General features: G+C 40.0%; 1 protein-coding gene across 1 annotated transcript in view; it reads right to left on the bottom strand.

Annotated features, from left to right (window-relative positions):
• The window catches only part of WDFY3 (WD repeat and FYVE domain containing 3), a 254,837-nt gene that overhangs the window by 153,285 nt on the left and 73,713 nt on the right, over positions 1 to 27,839 (bottom strand). The window contains exons 5-10 of the mRNA XM_029913674.1: positions 24,929 to 25,090; positions 22,351 to 22,543; positions 18,847 to 19,033; positions 14,873 to 15,039; positions 10,696 to 11,163; positions 8,233 to 8,334 (exon numbers count right to left, since the gene is read on the bottom strand). Coding sequence (XP_029769534.1) covers positions 8,233 to 8,334; positions 10,696 to 11,163; positions 14,873 to 15,039; positions 18,847 to 19,033; positions 22,351 to 22,543; positions 24,929 to 25,090 — 1,279 coding nt within the window. The remainder of the gene's footprint in view (positions 1 to 8,232; positions 8,335 to 10,695; positions 11,164 to 14,872; positions 15,040 to 18,846; positions 19,034 to 22,350; positions 22,544 to 24,928; positions 25,091 to 27,839) is intronic.

Below are 27,839 nucleotides of genomic sequence, written 5' to 3'. Positions count from 1 at the left end.
TTTCGCCGCTGCCGCGCCTTCGTCGACCAAAGCTCTGAACTCCTCCTTATCCTTTTCCCGAAGAAGAGGTTCGAATTTTGGCAGAGACCCCCACAAGTTAAAATCATATCTGCTCAGGAGGGCTTGGTGATTTGCCACCCTGAGCTTGAACCTTGCCGATTAATAAACCTTCCTGCCAAAGGTATCCAATCTCTTGGCGTCTTTATCCTTGGGAGTGGGCGCGGGTTGGCCATTCCTCTCTCGGTGGTTTACCGACTCCACCACCAGAGAGTTCAGGGCAGGGTGAAAGTACAAATATTCCTGCCCTCTTGCTGGCACAAAGTATTTTCTCTCCGCCTTTTTAGAAATAGGTGCCAAGGACGCCGGGGCTTGCCAAAGCGAAGTCGAGCTATTGGCCACCCCTTGGTGGAGAGGAAGGGCCACATGGCCCGGTGCCGAGGAGGACAAGACATTGAACAAAGTGTCCAACGGCTCCTCCATCTCCTCAGCCTGGAGCTGGAGATTCGAGGCAACCCGCCTAAGGAACTCCTGGTGAGCTTTAAAATCCTCGTGTGAGGCGGGTAGTGGCACCGCAATAGAGTCTTCCGGTACCGGTGACAGGACCGGATCTGCCCCCAAAGCATCAGGCGGTGCCGGTGGTTTGACCCCCCCCCCCAAGTCTGAGCCCAGATACGGTGCCGCTGCCTCGGTGCTGGGTGACTTCTCCCGGTGCCGAGGCGGGGACGTCGAATGCACCTGCGATGCACCGGCCACCGAAAGAGGTCTCACCGGTGCCGGCAGTTGGGGCCAAGGCGACCACTGATACCACTGCCCTTGCCAGGGTGCTCCTTGCCAGTGCCCCACTTGGGGACCTAGCGGAGCCGCTTGATCGTGCAGGGCGGCGCAGCCCGGGGATGGGCGGCTGGGTGCCGAGGCTGATGTCGCTGAAGAGCACAAGGTGCCGAACAAGCGACGGTAGCGTCCACGGCCGCGTCAGTGCTGGCCTCGAGATTTAGATCTCGACGAGGAAGACCTGTATGAGGTACTGCTTCCAGACTCACCATGGTGACCATGGCTATGACAGCTAGGTGCTGGTGAGGGCCGAGGTGTGCTTCGTGAACTACGCCTGTCGGAGCGATCACTCGAGTCTGAGCGTCAGTGCCAATGGCGTCGGGACCTGCTCCTATAAATCCTGTAGGAAGAGGAGCGTCAACGCCTCCTGCCTCGGTGCCTGCGACCCCTCCTGGTAGCGGAGGACCCTCTGGACTCCCTCTCAGGCGAGTCAGACGACAGAGTGGGCATCTGACGCAGGCTACGAGATGGCCTCGCAGAACAGGCAGGCATCTCATCCTCGGAGTGGGGGCTATGCCGAACCGGGGAGGGTCAATGAGCTCCCAGCGGTGGCTTCCCTCTGGAGTGAGGGCCCATCCCATTTGGCACCGGAAGGGCGAGGATATCACGCGCTGCCTCCAGTGTCAACGGTATCCTCACCACAGGAAAGGCACGCGCGGACAGGACTGAACTACTCCGCTCAGCACAAGTCGGAGGTCTGGGTCCCCAGGGGGATCGTGGGCTGCCCAACTCGGGTGCGGCCTCACCCCTGTCCTTTTCTCGGCACCGCTGAGTCTTCCCTTGCTTCTTAGCGGGGGAGCGGTGCCGACTAGTTGGTGGGGTGTCGCTGCGCACCAACGATGCGCCCGGCGCTGGATCGGGTCAGCGTGCCGGTGCCGGGGCCAATACCGACTCCATTAGTAAGGCCCGGAGACGGATAGCTCATTCGCGTTTCGTTCATGGTTTGAACGACCTGCAGATTTTACTCCGCTCACTTACGTGAGTCTCGCCCAGACAGCGAAGACACTGAGTGTTAGGATCGCTCCTGGGCATAGAACTGCGACAGGAGTCGCACGACTTGAAGCCTTGGGCACGGGGCATGCCCCGAGCCAGGCAACTAACTAGAATTCAGACTACTAAGAAAAGTTGTACTACTAAGGTTAGCAGTGCTGTAGCAGAGCTGGAGCACTAAGTTCTGACTACCTTCACTGGGGGCAAGAAGGAAGCAATCACTTGAAGAACCATCCCTGATCTAATACTTTAAATAAATAAATAAAAATGTAAATAAAAAACCCAGTTACGTTGTCTTATTACCTATCTCCCTCCCCCCCCCTTTTTTTTTTAAGTAAGGGTTAACAAAAATTTAGAATTTTGTTTTCTTTAAAAGGGGGGGGTCTCAATCATTCCTCCTTTCATTTCCCAATCACTAAACAAAAATGTCTTTAATCCTTTGGTTCCACTCATAATACAATACATGTGTTTACAGAAGGCCACCTTTGTAAGGCAGGCCAGAGTTGGGGAAAACTGCAACCTCATCAAATCTCCAACATCATTTTGGATTGCCTCTAGGTTGGGAATCCTAGCAGTTGCTTTTTGTATTTTAAAAGCTCTCTTTTTTACTTTTGGGTCTGCCACACTAAGCGTGATGGACCATACAGTATATATACTGCACCAGCCCCGGGGACCACCTGAGCAGCCGAGGGTGCAGCTGGCCCCAGGGCCACTCTAGCAGCAGCGGTGTGGCTGGCTGCAGAGTCGCTGCAGCAGTGGCCGGTGTGGCTGTCCCCAGAGCTGCCTGAGCAGCTACCTTCTTCTTTCTATCCATTTCCAATTTGCTCCCTCCAGCTCTATCTTATGTCTCTTGGATCTGATACTAATATTAATGAACATGGTAAAATGGGAGGCTGATTGCCCTTTGACAGAGTCACAGAGCTAACTGCACCTCTCTCTCTTTTGTGATCTCTCTGGATATGTCTATACTGCAATTAAAAACCAACAGCTAGCCTGTGCCAGCTGCCTTTGGCTCGTGGGGCTTGGGCAGCAGGACCGTTTCACTGCAGTGTAGACTTCTGGTCTCGGGCTGCACCCTGAGCGCTGTGACCCTCTCACCACGCAGGGTTCTTGAGCCTGGGCACCAGCCTGAATTTGGAAGTTTACTCTGCAATGAAACAACGCCACAGCCTGAGCCCCATGAGCCCAAGTCAGATGGCATGGGTCAGCCACAGGTTTTTACTTGCAGTGTAGACATGCCCTCTGAGCACACTCTGTCAGGTGTCAGGCCTTGTGCCTTTACATATCCTGGGTGGAATTTTGCAATTCTCCTACTTCTAGACTTGGCTACAGTATCTTGTATGTACCATTCTGATCCTGCAGTTCCAACTGAGATCAGGCACCTGAGGTCTTCCCTTCAGGAATTGGTGACCAGGCAGCCTTCTTAAAATAAAAGTATGATTTTAGCAGTAGGAACAAAGCTTTGAGAGAAAATGTATTTTAAAAACAGTCTACATATATGTCATCTTACCTAAAGCCCTATCATCCTGTGATGGTGATCTAAGCAGTCCTACCTTTTAGAGACAGTCCCAGTTGGTGCTGTATCTCAGGCTGGTTCCCCTGAACTACCACCACACCTCTTTTGAGAGGGTGCCTTTCAAACCCTGCTATAATTCTTTGGTTCTTCTGTGTTCTCTGGCTTTGACCCTTGTTGTCAAAAGCAGTCCACCTAGGCTCCCTAGGAAATCAAGCCAGAGTTCTCAAAGCCAACAGTTCCTGTTTTGTCCTTTAGCAACTCTAAAGTGTTTGTTGCGGGGTAGCTTCTTGAGACACTTTTTCCATCCTCCTCATTTTTCAAGATTCATTCCTGTTCATTCCCAATACAGTCACACAGAAAACACCCCTAACAAGCCCACCATAATATTCATAAATTATTACAGACTGGCTCAAAATCCATCAGACACACCATTCATTATTATATACTTATATCTCCTCTTAATCTCAGTATAAATGAAGTAATCCTGATTCTTTAAATCTCTCCTTGCATGGAAGCTCTCCAGAACAAGTATTTTTTGTCACCCTTCTCTGGTTCTGCTGTGCCTTTTCTGAGAGGAAACAATCAAAACTGAACACAGCATTCAAGGTGAAAGCATATAATTGATTCATACAACACAATTGTAATATATGCTGTATTATTCTTGATAACCTCCTTAATAGAGCCTAACTTGCTTCTTTCATCCATCAGTGAACAGATATTCTCACTGAGTCGCTCAGCATGACTGTTTTTTCCCCTTCTTAAGAGTTACAACTTATCAGTATGCTTGAATAATATCATTTTCTCTTCCAAAGTGCACTGAGTTGCATTTGTCTGCTTTGAATTTTATCTGCTATTATATTTTCCAATTACCTACTGTAGTTCCATTAGTTTCTGGTGGAGTTCCTCACAATCTAGTCTTGTCATACTTACTTAATGTTAATAAATAGCAACTTTGGGCACCATATTAGGCACCCTTGTCTTCCATATAATTGACGACCATAAAACCTACAATAGACACCGGGATTTTCCAGTATTAACCTCTTTGCATGCTGACAAATAGGCCACATTTTACTACTTAGTTTCCTATGTCTTGATTTTATGTTCCACCTTACACTTTACTTTTTTCTTCACAGCCTCCTACTTTGCCTAAGCTACTATTCTAAAACCATTTTCAGTGGATCCAAGGTTAGCAAGACCTATTTTACCCTTACAGATATTTTGATGGAGCAAAAGTCAGGAATTCTAAGTTATAGACACCTTGCTGAAACCATCACACATTATTCACACGAATGTGAGCAAGCGTTAGCAGGATCAGGGCCTTAAATTAATAAGGGGAAAATATCTGCTACATATACACAATATAATATTTTCAAATGATTCTTAATGTTCTTAATTGCCAATAAAATTTCACATAAATTGTCTGACATTAATTCTGATGCCTATGTTTTCAGCTTTCAGGTTCCCTTTTTTCCACCCCTAAAGAAACAATCTCAGTCATCCAAATGTAAAATAGCACCTGAAACAACTTCTGACTAGTAACCACCACATTTTCACTTTTGCGTATCTCCAAAATGGAAAAACAAAATTTTATCAAAACTTTCCAAAACAAGACATTTATTTCTATACTCAGACTAAACAATGCAATAGGTCAGCCTGATACAGTAATTTTTACAGAAAGCTAATAAACACCTAAAAATACAGGCTCATAATGGAAATACTTTCTTAATCATAATTAAAATAAATCTGACTTGTAATCTGTAGAAAAACTGGTAGCAGCCTAACACAAAACTCTGCCGAGATTTAATAGCAAGGTATTAATAAGATTTCTATTACTTTTACAGAGTGAACTTTAAGACACTTGAGTAGATCACGAAATATCACATTAAAATTGAATTATCAAAACAAATGAACAGTAAACGTTCTGATACATTACTCTGATTGCTTTTTAAATTATCTGTTTACTTGCTAATTTGCCACATTGAGTAATTCACAATATGTCTTCCAGCCATGGTAATTAGCAAGGTTCTACTGTAACAGAGTTAGTGCTACAATATCAACTAAGAGGAAATGGAATTATTGTTTTGCACTACACAGTTTATGGAAGAAATTTTAATCTTATAAATACATTTTTTTACACAATGTAGGGACTATCCAGTGTACTGAATTTAATTTTCTATTCTGTAAGTTAGGAATAAATATATAAATGTATGATTGGGAAAAAATAATCACAATTTAGTTAACAAGGTTATCTGACGTGAAACCAAAGACATATTCCACTCTGTACTTCGCCATCAACAAAATAATGTACTCCAACTACAAACTATTCTACATTGCTAAGTATTTTAAGCTTTCATTTTACTAACAACAAGTTGCAGGAGTAAGACAGCCTGATAGATAGTTACTGTCAAAAAGGTAATTCAGTGGGTAGCTATTAGGAATGTTGTTGACAGGCTGCCAAGCAGAATTATGTCAGTTTGCATTTGGTGCAGGTGTGAAGTGATATCCACTATGGAAACACTGTATGGTAGGTAACCTATTTTATAAGAAGAGCACAGAACATTAATACAGCATCAAAAGAGATACTCATACCCTAACTGGGAGAGATGTAAATTCACTATGTTAAGGAAAATGGTTTGTTTTTTGTTTTTTTAATTTCAGATATTTATCACCTATACTCGTAACATTTATTGAGCACTTGAAACATTTAAAGTAAGATACCACAAACCACATTAAAGGTAAATAACATGGTGCAGTAATCATCGTTCGTTTGGGTGGTTTTTTTGTTTATTTGTTTTGTTTTTAACAGCACTGACTGTAGCTAGACTCACATCAAAATTACAGAAGTAATCATTTTAAATACACATGCATACATTCTTCAACGTAAAATCCAGAGAAGCTTCCACTTTCCTGCTTGTAGGCCAGAAGAAAGAAATCAAGTCAGGAAAAATTTAATTCTGCTTAAAAACCATTATGACAAGCACTGGAAATGTTTCACATTTTTAGGTAAGTTTCTATAAATTTTTACAAATTATTTCCTTGTAAATGTGTTGTAACTTTTTTTAAAATTTTATTGTTACTTAGTCTCCACCAGTTTCAGATAAAACTAGATAGCTCCCACAGCCCAGTGAGAAATGACGCACCTTTGATTTCTATTCCCCTTCTTTGCTCGTTATAAGGATAGATCATTCCTTCAACAGTCGTTCTTCCCACCCTATGGCCTGACATCAGCTTTACCCCTCATATAGGCTTCCCATCCAAAGCCTATTGAAGTCAATTATTTCAAAGGGCAGATGGTGTAGGTTACTTAAAACAGAGAGCGTGGCACACACAAGCATACAAAGCTAAAATACAGAAAATACTAATTGAATATTAAATATCACTGCAGTTTCCAAGTTGTTCCCATTCACTTGGGATTCATTCTTCTCCCCTACACCTAAGGAACATTACAGGTTAGCAGCCAAACAATGTTTTATGAGCAACTGGGCTGCTTTCAAATTTATCTGTATCCAGAAAACCTAAATCAGAGACTGATCAATACGCCCTGCTAAACTTTTTATACACAAAACAACTCATCTGCCTGTAAAAGGCTTCTGAACAAAGTACCATGACTGAAGGATTAACATGATGCTTTCATCTGACTGCAAACTGCTGTTAAACACAGAGGCTGAATTTCAGAAAGGAAAAAGGAAACAAATAAAAAGTTACATTCTAGCAGTCAAGACCGTGTGCACAACAGTGCTTTGCCAACACAGCTGGGTTGTTCTCAAGCTTAGTTTAATTTAGAAAGTCAAATCATGATCATTTTAACAGCTTCTAATTTCTCTTTACTAAGTAAAAATAAAAGTAAAAAAGGCCTAGATTCTTTGAAACACAGGTGAGGGTTGAAGAAAAGAAATGGGCAGGAGTAGAGACATTTTAAAGAGCTTTAGGCCTATAGTTGCTAATTTCTGTAGTGTATTTTTTTTTAATTGGTCAGCAAGAGGCAGGATTTAAAAGAATTATCAGCTTCCCCTCCCTCTTATTTACATATAGGGCACATATATGTAAATTAGATACAGATTGAGGATGAAATACACAAATAATGAGGAAGCACTCCATGCATCTGAAGAAGTGGGGTTTTTTACCGAAGAAAGCTTATGCCCAAATAAATCTGTTACTCTTTAAGGTGCCACAGGACTCCTCGCTGTTTTTGTGGATACAGACTAACACGGCTACCCGTCTGATACACAATAAAGTAACCTACATTATAATGTGAATTTGAAAATGGCCTAATTTTCAAAAATACACATGTAATTGAGCACACACCTGGTACATGCAAATTGGGAATAAGCTCAAGTAAATGGCAAGGTGTGTTTAGTTAGACATCTATACATTCAGTTACTTGATTTGTGTGAATATCCAGTAATTTAAGTAGCAAATAAACTATTCAGTAAGGTGCTCCTATTTTATATTATAAACTATACGTATAGCTTATTTTTAGTAAAAAGCTGAATAGGTAAACCTAATTCTATAACTAAACGGACTGAAATTGTTCATAGTCCTTTCATTATGTTGTTTTAACTGCATTATATAGATTTTTACTCTTAAAAATATAACAGGAAACAAAGTAAAACTATGAGGTCACATTAAAGTATATTTTCAATTCCTGCAGCACATGACAGTCAATACATGACTCAGGGAAAAGATCATCAGTAGACTTTGACCATAGAAACTGAATGTAATAATAAAGTGCTGTACTATTAATATGTTGTATTTCAAGGTCAAAATTATTATATGTGATGCAGACAATCTTACATTTAGCCCAATCAGTCAATACTTCTCATTTAAATCATGTCTTTTTAAGTATGCACTTCAGAGTCCACAATTATCATAACTGACGTAACTTCTATAATTACCTGCATTTGTGTTTGATCCTTGAAGTAGTACTGTCAAGGTCTCCATAACCAATAAAGCTAGCTGCTTTTGGTCCTCAAAAGAACTGAGGTTTCTTGAATCCCCTAGAAAATCATTTCAAAAGTTCATTGCACTGAAAACAACAAAGCTGACTTTTTTTTTTTAAAGATTAAAAAATAAAGTTTTGTTCCTTTCACCAATCCCCATTTTTTTTGGCTTCCACACAAAAAACATCCTCTAACAAACTTTTAAATCACATTAAGGGCATATCCACACAAACACAGGAAAGTTGCCACAAATTAACTTAAGGTGTGAAGTTAAAATACATTAAATCCATCTGTAGATGCTCTCATTCAGTAAAATTGCCTTAGTTTGCTTTAGCTTAATCCACACAGGAATTTAATGTGCTTTAATTTCACACCTTTAGTTAAGTCATCTCAATTTTCCTCAGGGCTTCTCTAAACAAATATTTTGTTCGCAGCAAGATGGGGTGTAAATCTACCATGCACTAGTGTGTCCCGCACTAACTAACTAACTGCATGGACCCTGCTGATGCCCACTAACAGTTCGTTAATGTGCTTTGATCTACCCTACTTTGAAATGGGAATAGATTAAAGTGCACTCTAATGAACTGTTAGTGGGCATCAGCAGAGTCCACCCAGACAGTGAGCATTAGGCTAGTGCACAATAGATTCACATCCAAGCTTGCTGCAAACTAAACGTTTGCATAGATAAGCCCTAACAATTAAAACCTGCAGTAGGTGACACAAACCGTTAACCATTTCCAAAACAAAAACAACTTTTATCACCATGTTAAAGACTCATGCTCTCATTCTACTGAAAGAAAACATTTCACTCTCCACCCAAGCATGAAAATACAGCTCTTTTTGGAAAGTTAACTTAAAAAAAAAAATCTATTAAAACAGAAGAGAAGCAGGAGTTTGCAATAACCAAATAAAAGAATCCTCTCATTCTTTATATTTAAAATAAGACAGTTACCAAAGTGGTCTGAAGAGCGCACACAAAAAAATTAGCATCTCTTTTTTGTTCTCGGACTTACAAGCAGCACAACTAATCATGTCTTACAAAATGGTATGCAAAGTTTAAGTCAGAAATTTGTTTTAAAAGTGAATTATCACAACACATGAAAACAGGTTGACAACTGTGTAGTAGACATTGCACCTGTATCTCTTATTTCAGTGTTTATAATTCTACTTCCTGATGCTGTAATACCATATATTTTTAAGTGTGCAGGGTTTGTCCTATTCAATTCTTAGATAGAGAAAGCTTCCAAGAAAAATCCCAGTGCACTGCCTTAAGTGATGCTGGTGATTCATCAAGCGTGTGAGCTGAATGCCAAGCACAGTATTTTAGGTGTGTTGTGCTGCTTGATCGAAGAGACATCTTAACTGCTTTGGTGGTTATTAAAGATCCCATAGCACTTTCACAAGAGTAAGTGTACTGCTCCTAGTGACCTATCCAAATGTCAATTTGATCCTTTTGTTGACAGACTCTAGATAGGCACTCTTAAGAACGGAAGTGTTTTTCAGTGGGAGCTGCAGGCTTAGGACTTCATCTAGTAGGCCACCCCCACTCACACTAACAAATCTCTAAGACATGGTGCAGGGTAGATTTTTTATCAAGTATATGATTATGAACTATTGCTGGTTACTTATTATGGTCTGAGCAGTTTAAAATGGTTTATCTAGATATCACATGCTGAGATGCCACAGGTAACAGATGCATAAAATTCATTAGACATGTTATAGGTTGAATGGAGACAAGTAAAATATAGTTTCAGCCAGAAAACAACCAAGTTACCCTAAACTGTTACATGGCATAGGTGAGAAGTGTTCAACACCTGAGATGGATGAAGAAATTTGTTTGTGTGTTTATAGCAATACAGCCCCACAAAGCTTGAAAGGGCTCTGCAAACATGGACCCTTACTCTCACATGGAGAGAAAGTGACTCATTGGGTCTTCATGCAAGAATAAAGGTCTGTGCTTCAAAAGTACTTTACTACGTTAGGGCCACATTGTAAACTACTGTGATAACTGGGATGAAAGACAATATATAATCATACAGAGGACATTCCCCACTTGTTAATTTTTGCCCTGTACTAGAATAACCTAAATATAATATTACATTAGGTATGTTTTTTTTTTTAAATGGAAAACTCCAGCTACTATATATTTTTAATAAATATTTTGCACTTATATAGTACCTTTCATTAGAGGACCTCAAAGCACTTTCTAAAGATTGATAAACATTATCATAATTTTACATAAGAAAACAAGCACAGAGAGTTTAAGTGAGCTTCACAACATCACATAGTAATTCATTGGCAGTGCTGAGAATGGAACCCAGGTGGCCCAACTAACCAGAACTAGCCCTGCTAACCAACACTAGTCTCTTTTAGCATCCAAAAACATGTAAATAAATAAAAGCAAAGAAAACACTCTACCTTGATCATTCAGAGCCTGAGTGGGATCTTTCAAAAGGGCTGCATATTTGTGCAAAAGGTTTACCATCACCTCCAGAAGCCCCACCTCCCTGAAGACATCCTTAAAGATGTAGTCATGACGGGTGAACTTAAGAAGTGTTTTCATTGCAATGATGCTACACTGGTAAGACGTGCTGGACTTTAAGAGGATGCTGACACTAATCAGTTCTTTACAAGGAATATAATTCAAGCTAAAGACAACAAACTCCAGCATCTCAAAGTATTTGGTCTGCACTTCTGGAAGCTTGGAAATTTTCTCTGCAAACTGGGACAAGGTGTGCTGTGATTCCAAGATGAAGTAGTTGGCATTATCCGCTATGTAAATATTTGTAATGGCATCCAGAATAATTTGTGCAAGATAGTTAGTTTTTGCTTTCAAAAATGCATTTTGAAGGACGGAGAAAGCTTGTATATTCCTCACACTATGACCTACAAAAGGAAACAAGGGGAAAAAAACAAAATTCTTTATATCCATTTGCTTGACCATATTAAGGAAGAAGTATGAATTAAACAAACAGACAATTTGTTCTCTGTAGCCCAACAAGCAGAAACAAATTCTACTAAAATGGATTTTTCAGAGCAAGAACACACTAAGACATCCTTTAAACAAACTCCTCCCACTTATTTCACAATTCTGAATTGAAAGTTCTATTATTTATTGTTGCTTAAGATGGCATTTCTCTTTGAAAATAAACTTTGGTATGTGTACCAACTGAAAGATATAGTATTTTAAATGATCAAAGGGTAAATGAACATGAAAAAATCTGAATGCAATTTAACTGATTAAAAATCTGAATAGGTCATAGTTGAGATAGGAAATTTACTTCTTTGAAAAGCACCATTTGATCCATAATGGAAAACTTTGCACCAACTGTAACATGTTCTGTGTGCCAATCAATCAGTCACCTATAGTAATGCAAGCAGACTGAGTTTGGAACGATATGCGGCAGCAACTCTCTCACAACAACCTCTCAATAATATCACAAGTAGTAATGCCAGTCATAACAAAAAAGTGTTGATCAAATTAAAGCTCAGTAACATGCACATTCTTTTAACTTCCCCCACCTCTGAACAGATTGGAAGTCACTTGTGGAACAAAGAGAGTTAGATCAGATTGCAAGACCAAGGGGTTTGGCATTACATCCCTGAGTTGGCTACAGATGCTGCCAGCCAGTGGTGGCCCTCCTTTAGGAAGGCTATTCTTACCCAATTCCCAGGGATTCTTTCAAGAGCTGGGATTGGCTAGCCAACAAAATGCCTTCCTTTAAAGTAAGAGCAACAGGCAGAGAGTGTCCTCTTTTAATCTACTCTTTCCTGCTGCAAAAATCTATTTCCCTCTACCCTTTTTTCCTTTGTGGTTATTGTCGCAGAGGGCCATAAGTTGGCATGGAGTTATTTGTTGTATGGCTGGTTAAGAGGCGATGTGGAGTTAATAGTCATAAGCAGATCACAAGCACTTTTGGCCTTTGACGCAATTGTGCTGTTCACTTTGTGCAGACACATTGAGCTTTGAACTGATGGTACAGGCACGTGGTACAATTAACTTGTCTTCGATTCATATTACCTCAATGTTGGGAGGCTGGTCCTGGAAACGTGGGTTAGACTTCCCTCAGTGGTGATAGAATTAGTGTTTGGTGAGACCAACCACAAACAAGCTAAGGTTTTGTCTACATGGGGAAATTCTGTGGCACAATTATAAGTCTGGAGTTTAATGGATCCTTGGGCGTATGCACATATGCAGAATGTGTATATGGACAATCACTTGCAGAAGAACAGGATAGTTTCTCTGTCTTATATCTGGGTACAGAAGGATGAGGAAAAGAGGAGAAAACCCTCAACCTCCATATCCAAATGGCTATAGATATTGGAAGTACACCCTCATTCATGAGTGAGTTTTCTGATATAGTCAAGATTAATAAATGCAAAATGTGAGCCAACATCTGCAATATTTGAAAAGATTTTTCTTGCCGTTAATAGTTTTGCACTGGACGGATACCTCTCTAATGTTGTAATACTCTCATTAGTCCAAACATCAGAGTACACTGGGGTCAGAGAATATAATTGCTGCAAACACTTTCATGAGCTGTGTTAAATTTGTGTAATACAATACTTGTCATGTAGTCTAACCTATCATACACAGAATTATACTGTCTGCACTAAAAGCCTACATACTACTATTGGCCTTCTAACAGGTTTTCTTGGGCAGGATGGGGATGTTTGAGAGGAGTGGATGAGAAAAGATTAAGAAGGAATTACATAGTAGTAAATTAAAGGTAAAAATTTGAGAAAGCCAGTTAACCTTTTTAGTAACCTCTTTAGATAACTTAATTATCTAAGTAAAGGCTATAAAATGTACAAAACAACTTTAAAACAATTTAATCACACACTTGCAGCTTTTTGTGAAGAGTTCCATAGTATGAAGTCATCTTTAGTTTGAGAGCTGTGGCTTTGAATCTCAAGTATGAGACTGAAATCCAAAAGTGCGGCATCTATTAAAATTCAGTTCCAAAAGAACTTCATAAAATCTTCTAAAAATAAAAACTGGAACTACTATGTATTATATACATCACTGATCTTCAGATAAAGTTTTATTTTCAAATACTAATTGAAAACATTTGTTTTAATCAACCTGTAATTTGTTTTTAGATTTTTCAAGAGAGACAGAGCACAGATTTATTATGTTTGCACTGAATACTATCTTCATTTGTTATGCTCCTTTTGTCTCTTAAACAAAAGTGACCGTTATTTTAATGCCACATTTCATTCTTTCCTTGAAAACAGAACCTTTTGAAATGTAATATGCAACAACTGTATATACTGTTCAAGCATCCAATAAAGAGCATTAATACCAATATTGCATTGCAAAGCCACACATTAAATTTTCTCTTCTAAATTACTAGTTTTTCCATGATTGTTTTAAAATGAAAGATGTTGAAAAGCTAATTGAGAGCTCATGAAATGTGCAAGAAAGATGGACAGCTACAGAGCCTAAAAACCGGTACTGTATCCAGGGAATAGGCATAGCACAAGCACCAGAATCAAGACCCTCCTCCATGAGCCTGTAAAGTATTAAACTCAGCAGGAACCATTCTGCTGGGCAGAAAGGGACAAGCCACACATGGAGTAACTAGCAGATCTACTGCTTGATGGATCCACAAGCCTAACTCTCACTAACATATGAGGCTTGTCGGGGTCCCAGGTGTTATTAAAACTTACAGATAGTTGAACTGGAGCAGATTAGCTTCTCAGCCACTCCTCACCAAGGTTCTAAGGCCTTGTTTACACAAGAACTTACAGCAGTCTAACTAAAGGTGTGTTTTTAAATCAAGCTAGTTAAACTAGTGCAAAACGCATGTGGGCATTCTTAAACCAATTTAAATCTGGGGTGTATCCTTTTAGCTTCATTGAGTAAAAAATCAGTTTTAAATTAAACTGACAGTAAACAGGTTAAATGAATTTAAGAGTCTCCACATAAAGGTGTTGAACTGATTTAACTAAATCTGTTTATAAAATCAATTTCAAGTAAACGGGTGCAACTTCGTGTGTGTGTGTGTGTGTGTGTGCGCGCGTGTGTGTAAAAAAATCTAGGGAAAGAAAGAAAGAAAGAAAAGGGAATATTCCCTTTAAGTTCCTACTACTACTTAAACCTAGTCTCCTCACCCAAACTCATATTGATTTAGTTAAACTGATACTAACCCCTCTGTGGACAATTCATTTCTGTTTAAGAGAAGATTTCAGTTTAGCATACATTTCTCTAATTGACTTAAGCTAAAACAAAATAAACTTGCTTTAAAATGAAAAAACCCAAACAGTATCCACAAAGCCTTTTGCACCAGTTTAACAAAATCAGATTAAAATCACGCTATAAATTATATGTATCCAAACTTTTAAGATCTGCAGGGAGGATCTATTTAATTTGTACTTTGTAGAGGGGTGATTCAGCATTTGGAGCTAAATGAGGAGAAATTGCCTCCCTTATTTTCATCTGAATACTAGCAATTAAGCAAAATCACCTTTTAAAGTCAATATTTAATTCTGATGTTAGAAGAAACATGAACTGTAAATGGTTTCTGTAGTGTATCAGAAATTTCTCCCCCAATAAGACTTCTGCTCTGTGTGATACAAACAGTAAACTCACCTTTGCCTGCAGGTTGTGGGACTGCAAATCCAGGCAACAGAAAAGGTGCCCCGGTGGTAATACCAGCTGGTTTTAATTCATTGACACCATATGTTGTCAGTGAAGTTATCAGATTAACCAAATCCTTCAAAGCATCCTTGGATTCCGCTTCTTTTGCCTGTTCTAATCTAAAGAACATACAGTACAACAGATCATATTAGCACATATTCACTTTAACATAAACCATTCACTCAAACTCATCTGAGGTTTATTTATTTAGTTAGTTTTGCTTTTTCTTAAATTAAGGAGAGATGTTAATTTTAGAGGCAGATTTAGTGACCGAGAATTCTGAAGCCAAAGGCTAGAGTTCACCACATTTCCATATTTTAAACTCTCTTCTAAGTTTTATAGTATTCAATTGATTAAACATTATTATTTGTATTGTGGTAGCATTTGGAAAATCACATTGAGATTGGGGCTTCAATATGCTAAACACAAAGTAAAAGGTTATCCGTGACCCAAAAAATACTAACCAGACAAGTCAACAGCGGACATGAAAGGAAAGGAAGTATCATCATTTTACAGATGAGGAAATAAGACACAGAGTAAATACATAAAAGGAGTACTTCAAAGACAGCTGTGCAACATACAAAACTTTATAAGTACACTGCAGAAGAGAACTGCAGAAGTTTTATATGAAACTCTCTGAAATGCAGTTCTTTGTAAAAAAAATTACTATACCAAGAATATAATAAACGATATCACTACTAACAACATTAGTGTACAAAGGTATTTTATTATATTCAGTTACTGTAAAAAAAATAAAAAAGGTATTAAAATCTTCACAGAGTGGAAAAGGCTCAGCATAATAGGGGCCAAAGAACAGGGGACAGCTTTAGGATGAAAACAAAATAATGTATCCTAAAAATAATAAATCACAATATACAGTAGAACCTTAGAATTACACCTCTACCCCGATATAACGCGGGTTGCATACAACACGGTAAAGCTCTGACACGCTGTTCTGAGCAGCGTGTTAAGGGTGCCGGGCCAGTCCAGGGCCGAGGGGTTGGATACGGGGCAGCGGGTATCGGGGGCGGTCAGGGGCTCCCTCCCAGGGCACTTTTGGGGGCCCCACAGTCCCAGAGTGGCCCATGGGATTAGCAGGGGGCCGGGAGCAGCCCGCTCAGCTTCCCTCACCCCAGCCCCAGCCATGTCACTCGCGAGAGGAGGTTTGGGGGAAGGGATCCCCCCCACAAACTCACCAGCAGCGGCGGAAGCGGAGCAGCCCAGCCCCAGCCCGCTCCACTCCACCAGCTCCCAGTTGCAGTGCTCTGCTTCCTGCCGCAGGTGAGTACGGGGGGCGTCCTTTCCCCAACCTTCCTGCAGTCACCTGCGACGGGAAGCAGAGCGCAGCGGCTGGGAGATGTCAGAGTGGAGCAGGCTGGGGCCACGTCGCTCCGCTTCCCGCCGCAGGTGACTGCAGGGAGGTTGGGGAAAGGACGCCCCCCGTACTCACCTGCGGCAGGAAGCCCCACTTGCCCCCCCCTCCCCTCCCGGGCAGCCCTGATCATAACATCATTAATAAAGATTCATAATAAAAACAGGCAGACAATTCTGGTGTGCCAGCCAGAAAATATCCTACTCTCTTTGTCACAACTGCACTAGGTCTGCAGTGCTAACAAGCAAAAAGCACTTAAAATGCTCTCTGTTTTAATTAAAAAAGAAAGCAGATGTAACAATATACACAAGGAAGAAAGACAAATCTATTGACTAAGATGCTGCCATTTTTATGTAATCGTTTTCTGATGTAACAATTTTCAGTGAAACTGAACTGCAAAGTGTATTCTAGAAGAAAGCTTTTAATTGCAATGGGCTTTTCTAAAACTCTGTTTATGACTGAATCTACTCAAAATGATTTATTTTGTGATACTGCTAATGTGGGGGGTTAAAAGGAAAAGATCAGACATTTTCAAAAGCAACATTTACGCTAGAACAACAATCATAAGGCATAAAGTTAGCAGCATTGCTGCAGGGTAGACCGCTTTTTGATTCTTTCATTGGGCCTAAACACATGTCACAAACAAAGCTATAACTTCTGCATGATGCCCAAGTTCATGCAGCAGAAATAGCCAATGTAACTGAAAACTTCAGCCAAAACTGTCATTTTGGGTGCCTAAACCTTGAGAACTATATCTCTACACAAAGTACCTAAAATAAATGGGCTTGATTTAGGGAGGTGCCAGCACAGAGGTGGGCAAACTATGGCCAGGGGGCCACATCCGGCCCTTCAGACATTTTAATCCAGCCCTCGAGCTCCAGCCGGGGAGCAGGATCGGGGGCTTGCCCCTCTCCACGCATGCCGGGGATCCACGCGGCTCCAGGAAGCAGCAGCGCATCCCCCCTCTGCCTCCTACAAGTAGGGGCAACCAGGGGGCTCTGGTTGCCGGCCAATGGGAGTTGCGGGGGCAGTGCGCAGAGCCACCTGGCTGCACCTCTGTATAGGAGCTGGAGGGAGGACATGCCGCTGCTTCCAGGAGCTGCTTGAGGTAAGCACCGCCCAGAGCCTGCACCCATGACCTCCTCCTGCGCTCCAACCCTGATCCCCCTCCTGCCCTCCGAAACCCTCGGTCCCAGCCCGGAGCACCCTCCTGCACTCTCAACCCCTCATCCACAGCCCCACCCCAGAACCCGCACCCCCAGCCAAAGCCCTCACCCCCCTCCCGCATCCCAATCCCCAATTTTGTGAGCATTCATGACCAGCCATACAATTTCCAGACCCAGATGTGGTCCTCGGGCCAAAAAGTTTGCCCACCCCTGTACTAGCATCTACAGCAGGGGTTGGCAACCTTTGGGACGTGCTGGCCGCCACTTCCCGCAGCTCCCATTGGCGGGAAATGGCAAACCGCGATAACTGGGAGCTGCGGGGGGCCATGCCTGCAGACAGTCAACGTAAACAAAATGTCTTGCGACTCGCCAGCAGATTACCCTGATGAGCCACGTGCCGAAGGCTGCCGACCCCAATCTACAGCTTTTACTGAAATCAACTGGAGCTTGGCTGTTTAGCACCTTTGAACATCAGGACAGTTATTTAGATTCACAATTATGGATTTTAGTGCCTAACTTCAGGCACCAAGTTTGAAAATTGTAGCCTTCATTTTCAAATAGTTTTGGCTTTTTTATGGCAATACATGCTTCTTACAATCTGAACTTCCATATACATTGGCAAAATAGGTGGAGCTTGCATTCAAAACAAACAGACATGGTTTGGCAACTGAGGGAGCTATTACTGATTTCTGAATTTTCTGACTGAACATAAGAACACAAATAAAATATATCATGCTTCATAATAAAATTTTGTTCATGTAGACAATTTTAGTTTTATGACAATACTTTCTAATGTACTAGTAAATTTAGTATAGTTTATTTTGTAAAAAAAGTGAAGTTTTAGTAACAAGAGCCTTAACGACAACACCTTGCTGTTAAAGCTTTCTGTCCTGCAAGGTTCTACTATCATTGTGGATTAACTAGAATGTAACATACAGAAAAGGAAATAGAAAACTATTTTATGTATTATTTGTTCACTCCTATTTATTTGCTTAGCTAATTTGCACAAGCCATAATGTGCATGCCAAAACCTGCTGGCTTGTCCAAACTTCTTAGTAAAGATTTTAACAGATGCCGTAATAACATCATATAATTAAGGGCTTGTCTACATGGGATGTTAGCACGCACCAAGCCACAGTGTGAATCTACAGCACACTAACTTGCTGTGCAGTAACGTCCCATGTGGACACTGTTACAGCACTAAAAGTTCTGTAATGCACTTTGACATACTCCCATTACAGTGTCAGGATCATTATCCCCATTTTGAATAACCTTATCATTTACAATATCCTCACTGCATTTTGTTAGATCCTAAAAATGCATTCAGGTATATTAATATGCTCTCCATCTGTTAGAGAATCCGTCGAGAAAAAATATTATTTGCATACCTGAGCAAGAGATCACAGAGGAAGTTATATCCTTGCCATATCCTAAAATCATCCAACAGTGTTTGTGATACATCACTGGAATCTTTGAGAAAGCAAGAAAGCCCAGCAAACATCTCAACTATTTCTAGGGGAGAAAGGTCATCAGATTGCTGCATGTTCTGAACACAGGTGGACAAACATTCTTTTTCTGTAAGGACACAATTAAGAAACAGTTTTCCCCCATCATTATACATATTTAAAAACATCATTTCTGATTATTAAAATATACTTAGAAATGAAGTAACAGTTATGTAATAGTTTATTATCACACAATATTTAAAGGGACACTGAGCTTGAAATCTAGCCAGTTTCGGAAGTGGCTTCAGGATACATCTAAACTCTAGTCCTGTTCACTCTCCCCTTTCTCTCTCCCCCATCCTTCCCTTTTGTCTTACAATCACATTTTATTATATTTAAAAAAAAGGTAAATATTTTTCTCCCTCCTATTGCTGTATGAAAGACCTAACTGACAGACTCTACAGAGCAAAAATTGAAATTGACTATACACTACACTGTCCAATGCACAATGTAAACCCATTGGAAATAGAGCAATTTATTTTTCACTTGAATCCCCTTTAGTCATAATAATCTTACGTATTACAACACAGAAGATCATTTCAAAGAGAAGTGTGACTTTTAATGAAGCCCCTTTAAAATGTTTAACAGCTCCATGTGGCATTTATCAAAACTGTCAAACTGTCCAAGGAAGCAGTCCTCTTATCGAGTAAAAGTCTAATAATCAGGAGGTTCAATGCTGAGCATGTTGATAAAAACCATTACACATTTATTCCCAGAAGCTAATTCCAGAAGGGGCCCAGCATACATTTCATTAATTCGCACTTTAAATTTTAATATAATGAAAATAAAACAAAGATTAAATTTACTATTTTGAAGTAAAATGTCAAAGGAAAAAAACCCTGACAAATTACAATAAATCAATTATAGAATATCTTCCTTCCTCTAGGTTGTTAAAAAACACCATGTCTACTATTTTACTGACTCAAGGGAAAACCCTTAGTGTTGTCTCTTGCGATATGCTTGGATACAGTATTCTATGTCTTCTTTCATATTGCTATTCTGGTAGGGAAATAGTGTGGCTGGACCTTCTGCATGGCCAAAGATCCTTGAACACAAACAGGGCAATAAGTCTTATTTCAGCTCCCATCCTGCAGTGACACAGATCTGGGTATTATTAATCCATATTCACTTGCCACATGGACAAAACTCGACCAACAGCTGCCCCATATTTGTGGCTAGATTTATGGGTGCATTCTTTATTTCACGTGCCTTGCATCAGTTAGCCAAGCCTTAGCTCACCATCACCTGGCAGATACAGAATATCTTCCTAGATGGGTACATCTACACTGCAGCTGGGAGTGAGCCTCCCAACCTGGGCAGACAGACTCACACTAGCTGAGCTCAAACTAGCACACTAAAAATAGTGGTGTGAGCATTGTGGCTCTGATGGATACTTGGGCTAGCCATCAGAGCTCAGACCCAAGGAGGCAGGTGGGCTTGAGAGCCCAAGCTGCAACATCCATCTCTCTCTCTCTCCCAGCTGCAGTATGGATGTTCAAAACAGGCACTCAGAAAGAACATTCCTTAATGTATTATCTTGGATGACATTACACAAAATGCTATACATCAGACACAGACCACAGATCACGTAACTCCCTTCTGAGACACTGTCATCTTTTAATCAGGTTTACTGTCATGAACAGGTTCGATTCCAAAAAGAGGCAGTAGAGACTTTTGCTTTTTTTAAGCCTGATACATGATTAATTATTTAAATGATAAAGAACACTGCACTATCAATGTGTCTCTTAATAGGCCAACCAGGTTATATCATGCAACATGCTATCAGTAAAACAACAGACACTGGTACAATCACAAACTAGATATCTTCTTTTCCTGCCACATACACCAAAAGATACATTACGGATGTAACTGGGAACAATTGTCCCCGCTTTGAAGTCCTATTTGAAAACGCTTACCACTGTTGCCATTAGGCTCCTTACTTTTTTTTTGGTCTTTGAAAGCAAAATGAGGAACTCGTTTGGTTCTGGTTTTTTATTTTCTTTTTAGGCTGAGTTGGGAGTCCTCTGTAATTTGTGAATGGCTAGTGTGAGAAATATTGTAGACCAAACTTCCTATGGTGTTGCATGAGATATATGGAAGCAGGGTTACATATTTCAAAAGCTGCTACCACAATTTCACAGAGTCTTAAGAAGATGTTCTCCAGGGAGTATTCACAACCAACTTAATGTTACCGATTGCTAAAAGATGCTGTGCCTGCCCTCCCGCCCCAGTTTAAAAGTTTAATTTATTTTAAAAGATTATATCATTTGAGAGCTACTCCCTGTAATTTAAATGCCGAACACTGGCAGAACCAGTATGTACCTTTATACTACTAACTACAATTTTTTTTTCCCCAAGTATACCAGCTCAATGTTGGGAATACATGTGTCCATCCTTCTACCTAGTTCATCTGCATTCAAAGCTGCTGCCATGCATGTTACTCTATCTACTGGGTGGAGAATCTTTATGGCTTGGTCTGGCAAATTCCATATCTGTTATGTGATGGGCTAATAGCACTTATTCCTGGTCACGAACATTGCCATTTGAAGATCCATTAGGGATAATGTGAAGATGGTGTGCAAACCATGGAAATCACTACTTAGACAATGGAACCATCTGGAGAAGTTATACTTCCATGGGCAACAGAGCTATTATTTGTGCTGCTTATCTCAGACAAGGCCAAAAGAGACATGCAGGAATGACTTTGCCTCATTACCTTGATATATCTGAATACTCTCTCCATATTTGTTTGTTTGTTAGTGAGATTACACTGGTTGTTTTAAATAATGCACTGTTTACCCTACAGCAGCAACTTTCATGGATCTCTGAATGTTCAGGCAGAACCTGCAGAATACAGGGCACTGGTTCCAACTCCTTGTGTCCAGCTGCGTTCACAGATGTCCAGGGACTTTATTTAAAAGTATAGTGCCAGTACACGCTGCTGGAAATGAGAAGTGCCTAGCCTGCCTGCCTCCACAAGGGCTACTGCTACATCAAAAAGCAGGAGAGAAATAGGAGCCACCCCTCACAAACTGATGTCACCAGCACCAGTTACAATCATCACAAATAGCTTCTTAATATTACTTTTTTAATGTAAGCACCCTCTTCACTAACATGTTCCACATTGTGAAAACATTTATTGTTTAGGGGGGGGGGGGGGGGGGGGGAAACATGGGAAGTTGGTTTATCTACAAGAACCTCTCTAATCTTATTACAGAACAATTCTGATGACATTTTAACCTTAAGTCCACAGATGTATACAAATACTCTTAAATCTTCCGAAGTACATTAGTTTTTGCTATATTATATACAGAAACTACAGGATGAAGGGAGCAATACATAAACTGGAACAAAAGAATAAAAACAATCTCTCTATAAGATACACACCATGAATGTATTTCACTACATTGACACTAAGGCCATGACGCGATATGGTCATTAGTACTTCCCCTGCACTCTTCCTCCAAGGCAGATTATAGGGAGGGCACCATGAGGTTATTGCACTAAATAAAAGCTGGAGATCATCCTTCTGAGCCAGTTCTTCTGCCGGCGACACAAAACTGCACAATTTTACTAGGATCTGAAACAATAAGGGATTCAAATTATTAAAACAGCACAGGGACAGTAAAATATTTAACAGCAGAACTCTACACTGGTAGAGTTCATTGGTACTTTTATACAAACTGATCACAAAAAAAGATCATCCAATTAGAACTGTTATATTCATTAGCAAAGTAATGTGCAGTTCTTTACCTTGCATATTGCTTCCTGAATAGCCCTAATTACCTTCATCCATGTTAAATAAGACTAAGATTAGGTCTTTAAATGTTCATGGTTATTCCACCCCTCAGGCCCATTAAAATGTAATGAATAGGGCTAAACTGGCAGACTACTTTAAGTGTTTTATGCTGCCACGTGGGGCTCAGAATTTGAGTCCTAAATATGGTCCATTTATGCACTGTCTGCCAGAGACTAGAATTGTTGCCTAGACAGCATGTTCAACTCTTGCAACAGGGATAGAGGCGTTAACAAGCTAACGACTCTAATGCTTTCTAATGCATGAAGAGCACTGATTGGCTGGGAAGGGAGGAGCAGCATCCATGCCTCCTTGGACAAATGAAGAGCAGGCAAATAATTGGGGCGGGTAAGGTTACTTTTTCTGGGTATGTCTTCAGTGCATAATTAACTTAGATAATCAGCACCCGGGTCTGAGCATTTGAGTTAGCCTTGGCCAGGAGTGAGCAGCCACACTGCAAAGCCCTACCCGAGTTGCTGTGCTGCCTTGTATGTGTTACTAGGACTTCTGGGGCCATATCCCATGGTTCTTTAGTGCTACAGTAAGTGAGCTGCTCTACAATTCTTTCACAATGAACTGTGGGAGAACTTGTTCTGTTCTTCTGGGCACATGGGATGAATTATGGGAAGGCATCGGAGGACTATCAGCATTTGAGTATGTAAGCCTGTCTCCTCACTGTAAAGTGGGTAGATTACTAGCCCAAGTGAAAGTAGAACCCAGGCTCTAACTCAGACCCCAGTCATGCCAGCTAGTCTGGATAGAAAGTACTCCTTTAATTCAGGAAAGAGGTTTTCAAGAATGGATAGGAGGGGGGTTGGGCAGCACACAAATAAGAGCCCATGAGACACTGTCTAACACCGCAATGGCTTACTGTATCTCAAATATATTTATGTATGGCCAAACTGACAAAGGCTAAGATTTGAAAAGATCACTAGGAAGATGAAGCCTCATCAAAAAAAACCTTTTACAAGACAAACAGCCAAAGGTGTATTCATGATATTTCAACTCTTTCAAATGGGAAGCTAGCTTTCCCTTTACAAACTGAGACAACCAAGTGACTCAGTCAGTTTTATCTTCCATAAACAAGGTACAGAACCCCTGCTTCTTCCTTTTATTCAAAGTGTCATTTATAAAGAACAGCACACCAAAAAGTTGATATTCCAGAAACATTTGTTCATTAAGTGCAACATCTCAACATTTTTAATTACTCAAAATTTATTACCAGTAAAAATGTACTGTGTTTAATGTATCTAGTCAGATATTTAAACCCATAACGCCAATCCTGAATGGTACTGTGGGCCAAAAGGAGTTGAGGGAGCACAGCACCTTGCACAAAAGAACACCGGAGCTAGCATGAATAGATATATCCACTGACATATAATAGTTTATAATCAGATGCTGATAGACAAACATAATACAACCTTTTCTAAGGTAAAAAAATATGCTGTCTACCCTCTTCCTTCCATTGACAAACAGAGTAAGGATAATTGTATAAGCTATATAAAATGCAGCTGTAACATCCATCTTTATTTATTTAACTGAAAAAAAATAAGAATAAAGTGGTGAAGTTAAATTCCAAGCCAAGTACACAGACTAAACTGCAATAAGTTAACCGATTCATTCTGTTCTGCTGAAAAGGTCTTAAATTAACTCATTCAGGAAAGCCACAACAGTGACTTCCCTTTTCTGCCAGACGAAGGTGATTTATTTCCCTATTAGAAATAAAGGTGGCATGTTTTTAAATAGTCCACTTATTAATATCAGTGCTGCTTATTTTTACTGTACTTACTCAAATAACTGTAATGGCTAAAGACATAAAAGACAATGGGGGGGGGAAGGGGGAGGATGGGAGGAAGTGGTCTGCATGTCATCCCTCTTAAGCAGCCCAGTACAAGTGCTACACTCATTTGTGAGGACAAAATATTTTCTGAGAAAAAAAGTACTCAGTCTCAACTCTGCTGGCAGGGAAATTCATTTTGCTAACAAACAGTTGTCTCTGTTAAGAAACAGAAAAAAAAAACATCAAGTGTAAAGTTACTGGCCCAGATCAACAGCAATTTCTGGAGATATCCGATAAAGCCTCCTCTTTCCATTTTTCATACCCTCCACCCCCTTTTTTAAAGAGAAAAAAGTCTGTCTACATGTTCAACACCTATATTATCTTCTTACCTGTACAAAGACTTTCTGTAGTAACGTTCGGCGCTCTGCTAGAGGTAGCTCATTCTGCGCTCCTCCAACTACCTCAGGCACATGTGGAAGGTCAAAAAACAGATATAGACATTTAACAAGCGTGGAAGGCACCGACATCGTCGTCATGCAGTCCACTGTTTTCTGAAAAACAGAAAAGCCAGTAACATTTCACCATATTGTAACAGTGAATTTTTTTAAAATACAACATAATTTTCTTTTAAATTCAAGACATTCTGTATTCTTTGAAAGAATGATTTAATTATGCAAATTATTGCCTTTAATGGAAGTCACACAGAAAGAAGCTTGCATAAAACATTGAACTTTTCCTTCCTATAAATTTAACAAGCGTCCAAACTGCAGTACTGATGAATCATGTATTCTTCAACATTTACAAAAAAGGAAAAAAAAAATAGAGGAAAAACAAGACAACACTCAGAGAAAGGTCTAAATATATCAATAGTAATAAAATAATCATTAATTATTCATATGACAATAGCACTAAATGATCCAAATAGGATTAGAGCCATAGGAAGACACAATCCCTACCACAAGACAAGACAACAATGTAACAAACAGTAAAAGGGAATGGAAGACAAAAACAACAACGATAAGAGCATCATTTATATCAGCTTGATGGATCTTAGCGATTACAAACTATAAAGCTTTTTAAAATAAAATAAAAATCAGCAATCCCCTCAGGCACTCAATCTAGACCTCATCAGTTGGATATTTCTTGCAGTCATCACAGAAGTGTGATTGGATTGGAAGGAGAAGGTATTGGCTTTATGCTGTTTCATGCATACAGAACAGCGTGGAAGAAAATGTGAAAACATCTGGAGGAGAATGGAAAAGTTGGGAGGTGGGGTCTGGTATTATTTGTAAAGTAGGTGGGATGATTTGGTAAGATATATGAACAGATAATCAGGGAGCAGAGAGAAGACAGCATGCAATTGTCCAATGTGTCAGAAGGGCAGCCAGCAGAGCCTCAGTAATACAGCTCATATTGCCTTTGGCTTCACTATCTCTTTACATAGTGTGGCCTCCATGAATGGGGTACTATTTATTCCCAAATTCTTTGTCTTGTAAGATGATCCAAGTAGCCTGCAAAGATATCCATGTGGGACAAAATCAAATTCCACATGCTCTGCAGGAATCAGCATACTGAAAGCAGATAATTCTAAGTTAGGGTACTTAAGGGCTAACAAATTTAATGATCATACATAATTCAAGAGTATGGAAGGATATAGATTAAGGATAAGAGACAAGGACAGTTGGTCAAGGTGCCATCAGCATCTCAAAGACTAATATCTGTTATGGATATCTTAGGCTGTTGCATGTTCTTTTCTTTCATCCTCACAGTGAGATCTTAGTTTGGTAGCAAAGATCATTATATTATTTTCAAATATTCCTAACTATTATTTTTCTCACTAATATTTTTCAAAGTACACATTCCGCATTATAGGTGGCTTGATAAAAAATATTTACAAATATTTTTCCTAGTAAGCACAAGGAGTTCACTCCACTGTTATTCATGGGGCCAAATTACAAATTGTTTCTGTGTTCAGACTATTGATTTATTAGTGAAAATATTTCCAAATTCCAAAGGTTTCAAAATATAGAAGATTTTTTCCCAAACTCATCTTACCAGAAATGTATTTTCTCCTATTTTAATTGTCTCAAGGTAGGTCTACACTACAAACATTGCATCGGCACAGCTGCACTTTGATAAAGATGCTCTAAGCCGACGGGAGACAGCTCTCCACCTCTGTGAAAGGCGATAGTTATGTCAGTGGGAAAAGCTTTCCTGCTGACATAGCACTGTCTACACAGGAGGTTAAGGTTGGTATAACTACGCCACTCCAGGCGACGTATTTATTTTCCACACTCCTGAGCGACGTATTTATACCAAATTTGTTGTGTAGTGTAGAGCTGACCTCAGTTTATCCAGTCATGGAGAATAAACACCACCACGTGACTTAGAGCTTGCCTAGAGGGTGAGTTAGTGCCTGGCAAGCTGGGGTGTAAATCCACAAAATATTAGTGGACCAAGCACCAACTAGCTGCAGTAGCAGGGTCCATAAGCACTAGAAGTTCCCTAGTGCTCTTTGACATACTTCCATTTGAAACAGTAGTAGGCTAAAGCGCATGAGAGAACTTCTAGGGTGCAGCAGCAGGGTCCACATGGAGAGTTAGTGTGCTGTAGATTTACACCCCCACTTGCAGCAAACTAACTCTGTCCAAACAAGCCCTTAGAGAATTAGTCATGCACTACCACAAATAATTAGCAGGGAAACAAACACTTCATGAACAACTTATAGGTTGAAATTTGTTCACAAACTATTCAGTGACTATTTTAAAACTTTCACAGAAAATGAGATTAATTCAAAATGATGCATTAACAGAAAATAAAAAAAACAATATTTCGCAATTATTTATATCTTTAATCAGATCTAGTCCCCAAAGAGATAATCAATACCTGATCACAAGGGTTTGTTTGGTTTTTGTTTCTAAAGTAAAGAAGTTTTGAGTTATTCCAGTTTTAAAATGACTTTAAGGAGCAGAAAGCACTTTTTAGACTCTGTGAAACTTCTCTAAAGCCACTTCTGATTTATTACTTCTTTACCTAAAAATTATTTAACTGTGAGCTAGGAAAAGACATACATTTCAGCCCCAGAGAACTCTCTTTTAGGCAACTTCAATTCATAACCTTAGCATCACTACAGAGACACAATAATAAAATTAAACCTCAGCATAGAAAGGAGATGTAAAGGACTTTAGGACCTGTAAGCTTTGGAATTAGGGCACTGTAGGATGTTCCTATGGCCCCTTTTCACATGTGCTATTTAACGAGGAATGCTGCACACCTGGAAACATTATTTTGGTATTTCTG

This window comes from Terrapene carolina, unplaced genomic scaffold (assembly GCF_002925995.2).
Source record: "Terrapene carolina triunguis isolate 2854851 unplaced genomic scaffold, T_m_triunguis-2.0 Scaffold789, whole genome shotgun sequence".
Taxonomy (NCBI): Eukaryota; Metazoa; Chordata; order Testudines; family Emydidae; genus Terrapene; species Terrapene triunguis.
Note: the sequence above shows the minus strand (reverse complement) of the source record. Positions and strands in the feature narration are given on the sequence as shown.